The 11,803-nt window shown below is 39.5% G+C and overlaps 1 protein-coding gene across 1 annotated transcript in view; it reads right to left on the reverse strand.

Annotated features, from left to right (window-relative positions):
* Window positions 1-7,085, reverse strand: part of NTNG1 (netrin G1) — a 177,143-nt gene extending 170,058 nt beyond the window's left edge. Inside the window, exon 1 of the mRNA XM_021709453.1 lies at window positions 6,447-7,085. Coding sequence (XP_021565128.1) covers window positions 6,447-7,075 — 629 coding nt within the window. The 5' untranslated portion in view covers window positions 7,076-7,085. The remainder of the gene's footprint in view (window positions 1-6,446) is intronic.
* Window positions 7,086-11,803: the final 4,718 nt, after the last annotated feature.

Consider the following 11,803-nt stretch of genomic DNA (forward strand, 5'->3'; position numbering starts at 1 on the left):
AGGCATGCGCTACCATGCCTGGCTAATTTTTTATTTATTTATTGTAGAGACGAGGTCTTCCCAAGTTGCCTGGGCTATTCTCAAACTTGCAAGCTCAGGCAATCCACTCGCCTTGGCCTCCCAAAGTGCTGGGATTACAGGCTGAGTAACCTAGCCCAGTCTCAAAGTTATTTTAATAATTTGCACTACTTCCTGGAAACTGTTTCCTTCAAAGAAATAATAAGCAATGTTGAGTTTATATTTTATAAAATCTGTGCATCTGACACATAAAAATTCAGTTAATTTAATTATGGAAAGCTTGGAAGGAAACAAAATATTTGAAAAAATCAAAACTTCCAACTGTGGGATAGAGAAAAACATTCTGGACATTACCTATATTTGACAGTTTTTTAGTTTAACCTTCTGTCTATATGAAAAGATATTTAGAACAACCATCTACTCCTCATTTCTCCTCTCACCCCTCATCTGGGTAGATTTTATTTATGCATTAGACGACCTTTTTGGCCATTAGAACCATCTTGCTTCAGCAGTTAATTAACACAAGTACCATAATTTAATACAGTTAATGCTACTTGATGCCCTTTAATGTACCTTCCATTAGTGATATTATTGTAGTATTACCCTGTAAATTAAAATGAGATCAAGACTAAGAGAGCCGCTCTTTAATTAAGGTACTGGCACACTGCACTCGTCTATTATTCACTAGAGAAAATCACCCTGATTTACTGAAGCAGGACTTCCATAAGTCAGAATTAGCTCACAAAGATTATTAGGTTTATTGAACAATGTAAGTACTACGGAGTTGCCGACATTGCCAACAGCCATGCTTCCTCTTTTTCCTCCATTATCTTAATAAATACACAATGAGAAGGAGTAAATGGAAGCAAAATAATTATGCAGCAAGAGAATAATATATTTTTTATGATGAGATTACAATTTGGGGCACTAGGAAAATAGGTATCAGATGCATCCCACGCCAAAAAGAACATAAATGTGACATTCGTCTGATGACAATCAAAACATCATTTTTACCTCAGACAATACTAGTCGGTAGGACACTGCACAAAGAAATGGAGAATGGGAATTTGCAGTCTCAGTCAACTCAGGCAAAGATCAACTATTTTTGCTTTATTGTTTATTATTTCTTTCTTTCTTTTTTTTTTTGAGTTGGAGTTTCACTCTGTCGCCCAGACTGGAGTGCAGTGGCCACTCCTGGCCTCTGCAGCCTCGACCTGCTGGACTCCAGCGATCCTTCCGCCTCAGCCTTCCAAGTAGCTGGAACTACAGGTGCGTGTTACCATGCCCGGCTAATTTTTTGATTTATTGTAGAGATGGGGTCTCGCCAAGTTGCCCAGGTGGGTCTCAAACCCGCAGGCTCAGGCAATCCACTCACCTCAACCTCCCAAAGCGCGGGATTACAGGCTCAACCACCATGCCTGGTTTATTGTCTATTATTTCAAGGTAAAAAAAAAAACCAAACAACTCTATTCTCTGACCACTATACTACAAGTATTTACATTTGGTCTCCATCCTACTCTCCCAAAATAACTCATGTCAATTTCCACATTATAGTGGGGGTGGGGGTGAAGTCACAAGTAGAAAAAATACCAATATCATGATCAGATATAGGAAGTGCAAAGGCATGTCAAGTGTTTCAGTGATTTTATGGGATAGTGGATGTAGAAAACAAAAACTTTGGAGATATATACTGTTGCCTAGACTGGAGTGCAGTGGTTTGATCACAACTCACCACAGCCTTGAACTTCTGTGCTTAAGAGATCCTTCTGCCTTAGTCACCTGAGTAGCTGGGAATACAGGTGCATGCCACCATGCCTGGCAAATTTAAAAAATTTTTTTACAGAGAGGTTGTCTCGCTATATTTCTTATGCTGGTCTCAAACTCCTGGGCTCATGCAATCCTCCTGCCTTAGCCTCCCAAAGTGTTGGGATAATAGGCATGAGCCACCGTGCCCAGGCTTCTATTATATTCTCAAAAGTATATATTAATGATAGCGTTAAAAAGAACCTTTAGAACTTTCTTTAGAGATCATCAATACTGAATCCTACTATAGATAATTTGTTATATAAGGGAAAGACAACTTAGACCATTAATCTTACTGAAATTTTCAAGGGTGAAATAATTATACGAGCCTCTTTGCTGAAAAGTCCTGTGAACCCGGCGGCAGCTCAACATCTCCCTTTAGTGGCTCCATTATGAGCGGATCTTCCTTATATAACTTAAAAGCTGGAGACACGCCCGAGCCATCAGGCCTTGCTTCTTTGGTCCCTCCCCTAAGACTAAAAATACTCCAGCCATCTGGTGCCTGGCGCGGTACATGCCAGCATCAGTTCTGCCCTGAGGATTTGGACAGAGTACGGAGGTGACAGAGTGGGACCTTCTGGAAGGGGCTCACCTCTGCTGGACCTTTTTCATTTGCCCAGCTGCTTCTCACCAGTTTACAGCTGACTGGTGACCAGGAAGGGGCAGTGGAGCTGGGTCCGGAGAAGGGAGGAGGCTCCTTCAAACTTCTCAGAACCACTGAGATGCTGCTGGAGGACACGGTTAGTTTGGAGATGATAAAAAGGTGGTGAATCTGGAAAGACCCACATTTCTAACAAGCTGCCCTTAGAAGACAGCGTGTCTGACCCCAGTGGAGAATACATACAAAAATGTCATCAGCTTTAAAGTGCATTTTACACTTTCTTTGAAATAATTCAGAGGAAACAAAAATGAATACTGACCACAAAAATAAGCATTAACAGTGGTTACGTCCCAAACTAAAAGCTTTATCTTTCAGATTTAAAAATTATTACAATAAGCCGGACTTGGTGGCTCAGCCTGTAATCCCGTGCCTTTGAGAGGCTGAGGGGAGTGGATTGCCTGAGCCTGTGGGTTCGAGACCCACCTGGGCAGCGAGACCTCATCTCTACAATAAATCAAAAAAATCAGCCGGGCATGGTAGCGCATGCCTGTAATTCCGGCTACTTGGAAGGCTGAGGTGGAAGGATCACCAGAGCCCAGCAGGTCGAGGCTGCGGTGGCCGGGAGCGGCCACTGCACTCCAGTCTGGGCAACAGAGTGAGACTCCAACTCAAAAAAAAAAAAAATTATTATAATAAATCAGTTTACTTCCTAGAAACTGTTTACTTCAAATAAACAACATAACGTTGACGAATTTGTATTCTATAAAATTTATGCAGCTGCCAAATATAACTCTTCAATTAATTTAGTTATGAAAAGCTTAGAAGAAAACAAACTACTTAAAAATCAACACTTCCAATTGTGTAACTAAGAAAACACCTTGGATAATATCTATTTACTAGCAACAAGTGGCAAATAAGAGTGTTTGGGGAAGTGGAGACATAGGGATTTGGACAGATTAAGGATTTATTGAAATGCAAGGAAACTGACCTAGATCAATCCACTTAATAATGTAGATTGCATTAGGATAAAAATTCAAATCTTAGTTTATTAATTTTGACCTTTATTTGTGTAGATGAACAGTTGTTAGTTACTTCATTGTGGTAAGCTATTGATAATAATATCAACATCAAATTCTTTTCATATATCATATGTCTAGATATTCTAGAATAAGATTATAGAAAATGATAATCTTTTGCCAAAATGTTCATGTGTATAATGGCTGCATTACATTATTGTAAGTAGCAAATTCATGTTTAAGGCAACAGCTCCATACTGTCCTGTCATGGTATCCTGCTAACTATTACATGAACTATCCCCTATATTCCAGAATTCACAAGCTCAATCTTTAGTCAATACATATTTCTCTCCAAAATATTATTTTGAGATACTGAGGATGCCAAAAAAATGTATATACATTTTAGCGATGTTATCTATGGATTACTTTTTGAAGTTGAATTGAATTATAGTAGCAATGTGTAGTATGACATTTGCTCAAAAGATGGCATTAATCAAATTAATGTGAGCATCACCATGTGACAGGCAGGACAGTCAAAGAAAATGGCTGAAGAGCGGGGTTGTCATTCGAGGAACACAAGACCATTCTGAAGTGGTCTTTGAAACTCAAGAACATTGTGGAAGTACAATGACAATAGAGGTGTTGAGTATGTATAGAACCTCCTGCACGCCTGACAACTGCACCAATCCATGCATGATGAGTGGGACACATGGTGCTGTGTGAAATGTACAAAAGGGAAGATCTGTGAGGCCTCACACAGTAACAAGCTCTGCAGTCATTTACTGTCATCAGAAGTATCTGGACACTGATGGAAACCACCTTGAGCACCTCTTGTAATTGCAGAAGTTAGACGTGACTGGTATTCATCTTTTGCTATCAGTATATATTGAGTATTACCATTTTAATATAGTTTTATCCTTGCTTAAAATGTGTACACATTTTTTGGCACCCTCTGTATATTCATCATACATCACCAAGAATTTGGTTAAAAGTTTTAAGAAAGACTTTACAAATAAAGATTCTTGATTCTTCCGTGAGGAACACAAATCCAAGAGTAAATGGCCACCATTTCCTATTACTCTTCCACAGTTAAGATTCTGAAACCTTTGACATCATGCTAAGGTCAAGTCCACCGGTTCCTTCTGTGTGTACACTGTGGCCCTGACCTTAACAGCAATGACCTCTTCTTTCTTCTTGCACACATAGGTGAGGCAACTCTCTGACAACTCTCTGACAGTGTGAGAATCTTACACTTCTCCAGTTTCTGAGAACTAGGCTACCTAAGGGAGGCTGGAAGCCAGTAAATGGAATTAATCCTGCCTTATCTATTTAAATTTTTTTTTTTTTTTTTTTGAGTTGGAGTCTTACTTTGTCACCCAGACTGGAGTGCAGTGGCCGCTGCCGGCCACCGCAGCCTCGACCTGCTGGGCTCTGGCGATCCTTCCGCCTCAGCCTTCCAAGTAGCCAGAATTACAAGTAGCCAGAATTATAGGCATGCACTACTACGCCCAGCTGATTTTTTGATTTATTGTAGAGATGAGGTCTCGCTGCCCAGGTGGGTCTCCAACCCGCGGGCTCAAGCAATCCACTCACCTCAGCCTCCCAAAGGTGCGGGATTACAGACTGAGCCACCGAGCCCGGCTTTAAATTTTATGATTTCTTAATTAAACCTACATGTTAGGCCAGGGCCCAGAGGCTCATGTCTGTAATTCCAGCACTTTGGGAGGACAAGGAGAGAGGATTGCCTGAGCCCAGGAGTTCAAGACTTGTCTGGGCAACTTGGCAAGACCTTGTCTCTACAAAAAATAGAGAGACCTCGTCTCTACAAAAAATTTAAAAATTAGCTAGGCATGGTGGCACATGCCTGTAGTCCCAGCTACTTGGGAGACTGAGGTGAAAGAATCACCTGAGCACAGGCGGTTGAGGCTGCTGTAACTGTTTATCATGCCAGTGCACTCCAGCCTGGGTGATAGAGTGAGACCCCCAACACAAAACAAAACAAAAACTACATGATATATACCATTTGTATTCTTGTCCTCATACTTTTGGATCTAAAGCTCTCTTGGCCTTTTCACTGGCATATGATTGTTTTTCCTGTCTTTCCCTTTTTTCTATTTTTTAGATACTCTGCTCTTAACTTCAGTTTTTCCCACTCGTTATCACATGCTTCTATCCATTCCCATCATTTGGTCATTTTGATAATAGGCCATGCTTAAAAAACTGATTGGAAATCTCTATGTTGGTGGTCCTGTTCCTCATTATTCAAGTTTTTAATTTAAACATCTTCAAATTCTTGAGAACTTGCTCAATTCTGTCTCTGATATATTATCAAAACCAAAGATATTCTTGACTGTGTTTAATTAATGTATTTCAAATCTAGTCTATTTGTAATTGATCTACAACTTGAAGGGAGCCCAACTCAGGTCTATATTGTAAATGCTAGTATATATATTTTAATAAAATAATATCCAAAAACACGAAAAGTAGAGGTTGTCCCAATTTAACAAATGCATTGTTTCCTAGAGGCTTTCGGTTCTGCTTTAATAAATGTAAACAAATATAACTTTTATTTACGGGATTTTTTGTGCAATATAACAAAACATAAATGAATTGTTGAACCATGCTGAAACCCTTTCTTGCACCTAAAAACAATGGTAAGATGTATTTCTTGCTCTGCAGTCCCTTATTGGGCAAATGGCTTTTGCTTTCCCTTGGTTTCATTACTTACAGACTTAAGAACCTCCTGTCCAGACCTAGGGAGTTCCTTTTTTGTTTGTTTGTTTTTATTTACATTCTGAAGAATCATGCCAGGTTCAGCAACAGCAAGTTTGAGATTACAAATTACTGGTGAGTGTGAAGGGTCTCAGAATCTACTCCTTACACTGGTGTTCCTGCGAAAATGTTACAGTGGAAACTAACAGATGTCACTTTACCATTGTGGGCCAAACATGTGAGCATTTTCTTTGGACACACCCCTTCCCATTCAAGGCAGACAGAGGTTCTCTTACCTTCCTCGCACCTTTATGTCCGAGATCGCGTAAAAGTAGCGTGCTAAGTGTAGTTCATCTACAAATATCTCCCCTACGGCTGGTCTTAACAGCCTTATCCTCAGGTCTGTGACTGTAAAGAAATCTCTGAGTTTCTTGGTGGTATCCAGCTGACCGTAGAGGGAGGCCATGTTGCGTAGCCGAGGTCCAGCAAAAAACGCAAACCTATCTTTGATCTCAAAGTGGATTATTTTGCTAGTTGTTGTATACCCTGTGGAGTACTCCTCTGTGCAAATGATCTCTAGGACTGTATGCTGTGACAAATCCTTCACGGATTTAGGATCCATGTGAAAAGCGTCAAGGCAGTCTGTGGCATAATACTGGTAGGGCTGCCATGTTCGTCCATAATCAAGAGACTTCTCCAGGATCATTTGGTCTGGGCGCCCCGATTCAAAGGTAATTACTATGTTGTCTGTTAGCTCGATGGTTTTGCTCCAAGACAGAGTGATGTTCACCTGGAGAGGCTTGGGGTACTCCTTCCAAGTGGCAGACTGCCAAAATGTAGAGGGATGTCTTCCTTCGAAATCAAACATCAGCTCAGGGGGGTGTGCCAGTTCGGGGGTGCTTGCATCACACTCATTATTGCACATGTAGGGGTTGCCCTATGGAAGAAGAACAAAAGAGGGGCATCAGAACACTGGGTTGGCATAAGTCTTGCCATTTTGCTGTTGCTCAGTAAGAGGCTAGGAAAAATGAAAATTATGAACTTTGCAGCAATTTGGATGGATTTAGTGTCTATCATACTCAGTGATCTATCACAGAAACAAAGAAATGAGTACCACATGTTCTCACTCATAAGCGAACCCAGAACAATTATCATAATACTACAAGAAAGGGATTGGCAGTAGTGGGAAACTGCTGGGGTGGGATGAGGGGAGCACACTTCATCAATAAGGGTACCTAATCTCAAACCAGGTAAAGTGGAGACAAAAGTGAGGCCCAAACTTTACCTGTACAATCACCATTCATATACAAACCCTGAATCGCACCCTACATCTTTAAAATAATTTTTTTTTTTTTAAAAAAAGAACAAACCCAAACCTGGTTCAGTAATCATTTTTATTTCCCCTAACTGGATTCTCCTCTTTAATAGCTTAAAAAAAAAAAAAAAAAGCAATATGGTAATTTTCCTGTCTTGTTTCCTTCCATGTGTTTTAAGAAATGAAAACAGTTTATTTATCCCATATGTGTTAGACCCATAATGTGGTCACAGAAGCACAAAGACAGTGAGCAACTGTTTAACAGCTCAATACCTCCCGCTTCCTCTTAGAAAGATGCTCTAGAAAAGCAAGGGAAATTCTTCCCTGCCTCAAGGACATTTCTTAAGAGCACAGTTCTTTAAAAAGCAAAGCTTTAAAATTAGCCATGAACCATAGTTACCTGTGTCCTGTGAGGGAGACATTACATACAATGTTTAGCTTCTTGTGGCTTTTCCTCAAATCCTTTATACTTAACTGGGTCCCTGCTTCATAAAGTCTAGTTTTAAAACATTTACTTTGTTCGCCACAAATCATTAAAATTTGGTGCCCTATAGGCTCTGGGGCTTGGTCTAAATATCTGCCATCGTATTAGCTAGAACATCCTGGAGCTGGGGGTATGCTCCAGGTTATCAGGACAAGAAAGCCCACTACTCAATTAGGAGGTTGTTGCATATCAAACCACAGGCACTTGATGTATTGGTTACTTCGTGTCAGCCACGGGCAGCTCTCTGTGAATATGGGTTATTATTATTCTCCCTCTAACAAAGGCTACTTCCTTCACAGCCTATTTGAACAAGAAGCTGGAAACAAATCTCCTATCTATATATCACAACAAGTTACAACACCGCTTGTGCTATACTAATTGGTTGCTCTCAGCTTTCATCAGTAGATTCTATGGCAAATGCCAGGCTCCCAGCTTTTTGTTTATTTTGCTTTTAAGGAAACAAATAGCATCATTTGGAGTCAACTATTCAAGTGTGTCTCTATTATCCAGTACTCGGTAATTATGAGCATAGGTGGGCAAAAGAATCAATCCTCTGACATTGTCCTTAGGCTTTCTTTTGTAATTATAATTAGATTTCTGTTTCTTTTTCATGAACCGTGGGCTTTGCATCATACCTGTAGAATGCATGAGCTAGGCTTCAGATAATGAATTTACACTTTAGATACCAATGCTCAGTTACCAGCTGACTACTGTGAAATATAAGATGAATATTGGAGAATTGCTTTGGTCTCCCTAGAGGCAACTTTCTCCTACCTAGTCAGCTAATATTCTCTCTCTCTTTCCCATTAATGGAACTGAATCCTCAATCTGGCAACAGGTCTAGGGAACTCAAGCATAATTGAGATAGGGCAGGAGAAAGGAGAGAAGGTACATTATTTGAGGAACAGAACTGTTTTAAAAATACATGCAAGGAATCAGTGATCATAAAAATGTTCTGTACTTCTCTCTCAAATTTCATCTCCCTATTCCTGATCCCAGCGTCTGTGGCACTATTTATAGTATCCCCTTCAAAATGAGCCAAGGGGGAGGGGGAAAATAAGTTTCTGTTCCAGGTGGAATAAATCACCAAATTTATTATTATTTAAACTCTTTTAAGCATACCAGAGAGCCAAATGCAACGCTCTGCAAACTGGCAAAGGCTTTTTATGGAGGGCTATAAATATTGTGGAATCTGTCAGGATTTATACATTCTAAATATATGTAAATGCACATTTTACAGGAAGGGGTCAAATTTACACAAATCACACCTCTATTTGAAATTTACTGAAAAAATATGGTCACTTCAAAGTCTGTCAGCAAGTGGCCATCTGCAAAATTGTCAACTTAGATGCTCCCACCTTTCTCCTGACAAAAGCATTTGCATCTGAGGTCAGGGGTATGGAAACAGAAGAAAAGACTCCCTGGGATCCACCAAAGTGAGTTATCAGACATTTGTACTAAGCCATGCTGAAAGATAGCATTTGTTTGCCCTTAGTGTAGGTGCACAGAGTTTCTCAGAGGGGGACATTGTGCTGGGACCACAGGAGGAGGCACATCAGGCTGATTCTGGAAATAGGTTAGCACTCACAAATCTATCTTAGAAAACACACTTGAAGAAATCTCTCAAAAAGGCATCATGCCTATACTCCATAAGAGGTGTTGGCCATAACCACCATTTTGTTAGCACTGTGTGCCAGACAGTTTACATACATAAGCCTGGGTCATTTTTCTCATCCCTATCTTATAGAAGGGGAAGTTGAGGAACAGAGAAGTGTTGGGTAACTTGTCCCTGGTCACATAACCAAGTGAGTAAGAGGCAGGACCAGGACCATGCCTTCCACCTCCTGTGGGCCTTTTGGGTTTCCAAGTCAATGAAGCTTCTTCTGTTGTGATCCTGCTGTAGAAACAGGATTGGGAGTAGAAAAGGAAATGTCTAAGATCAAATGAGTCTGGGAAACAGCCTAATTGTCTTGTTTTGGAGAGTCCTAATGAGTACTATCATAATCTGAGATGACTTGAAATTAAGGACCGTGCTTAGCTTCACTCCATACCTAGTTTCACAGTGGTATTTGGTCATGGGGTCCTTCTTGGGTTTAGTCACCAGTCACCCCTATTGTCCTGGAGAGCATCTTTTGAGATTGTCTGCTTTGTATGACTTAAAATTGGAAACGTGTGGAGGCCAATTGCACAACCCAGTTTTAGTCCTTGACAAAGACATGGCTACAGAAATCACACAGTCTGTGCTCTGTGGGCACCCTTCCACTGAGGCTCAGCAGGCCGGCTGGCTCAGGGTCAATGTCTATATTTACATTAACCTTCTCATTGCTTTGCACAAAACTGTGCTTTAGACACCAAAAAGTATGAGAGAAAAATGTCATGCATTCAAAAATTATTTGTTGATTTACTTCTATATGACTATACTTAAGGCACTGGGCTTGGCTCTCAAGATACAGCAGTCAACAAACCCAAATTCTTGCTTTCTGGGACACTCCCATCCTAGGTGGGGGAAATGGATTACACAAACAAATATGTGTTTTGTAATGTTTCATGGTGATCATTGCTATGAAGAAAATAAAGCCAATTAAAGGAGGAGATGGCATTGGGGGTGGGATGGTGATTGTAACTTCATGTTGGGAGGTCAGAGGTCACCCCAAAACTTGACATTTGAGCAGATTAAGGACTCCCAGTTTACACTGGACATGTAAGGAGGAGGTGGATCAGAATGACAGTGTCGTTCTTCATTTGACTCTACTCTTAGTAATATTTTCAGAAGCATAACAATTTAGTGAAATCAATGAATAAACAAATAATTTCAAATGAGTATCTACACCAAATGACTGTAAATATCAAAAAAAAAAAAAATCAATTGGACTATTCTTATTTTATAGGTCTCATGTTCTTGGAGATTAGTGATTTGATGGCCATTAACATAACTTACTAAGATATGATGACATTGAGAGAAAATTAGCAGAGGAAGAAAGAGATTTCATTCCAGTCCCTGCACTCTAGGTTGAGAGAGAGAGAGAAAAAAGAAGAAAGTTGAAGAAGCTGAAAATCTTACTATTCTCCAAAGAGAAAGTTGGAGAGGGGATTACATGCTAAAATATTTAGTGTAAATATTTCACATGGGTGTGATCTGTAATACTGTTGTTACAGAGAATTATCAATATGAAAACAATTCCTGTTAAAGGGATTAGATTAATTAAATTTTCAACTACTTCAACCCCACCCTAATCCTCTTTAATAACATCAACAATGAAATATAGATAAGAAAAAACAACTTTTCCCTACTTACAAAAACAAAGAACACTTCTTGCTACTATATCTAACAGATTCAGGCATCACTCAAGTATAAGTAATTATTTTGTGGCCAGTAGGCAGCCTTAAACAGATCTTAACTGATACCCTACAAGCAACAGATCCTTAGCTGATTGTCTATAGACAAAGTAGAAAATATTTATGACTATGCTGATAATATTTACACCACTAACAAATGACTAAATAATTTAACAGGTATTTCTTCTAAGTCTTTTTATAATAATTAAAAGAAGATTGTGATACTTAATTTCATTTAAAAATGTTAATATTTTACCCCTGGGAGAATTGAAGTTAGTTATTAATTAGCGATTTGTAGCCAAAGTGGAATGTTGTTATTCTTCCTTAATGTGCTTTCAGAATTTAAGAGGGATAGACACAATTTGAACATGCTCTTACTGTTTCTGTTGATGGAAGGTGTCTTTCTTCTGGCAAAGTGACACTTTGAAAAGAACATCTTTTTCACCTAAGATCTGCTAAGCCCTTTAGAGTTAGAAAAAATAAAAGTCCTAAAGAAGCAGAATTAATGTAACACTTGC

The sequence above is a fragment of the Carlito syrichta genome, unplaced genomic scaffold, assembly GCF_000164805.1.
Source record: "Carlito syrichta isolate Samal-C Ts95f unplaced genomic scaffold, Tarsius_syrichta-2.0.1 Scaffold234134, whole genome shotgun sequence".
NCBI lineage: Eukaryota > Metazoa > Chordata > Mammalia > Primates > Tarsiidae > Carlito > Carlito syrichta.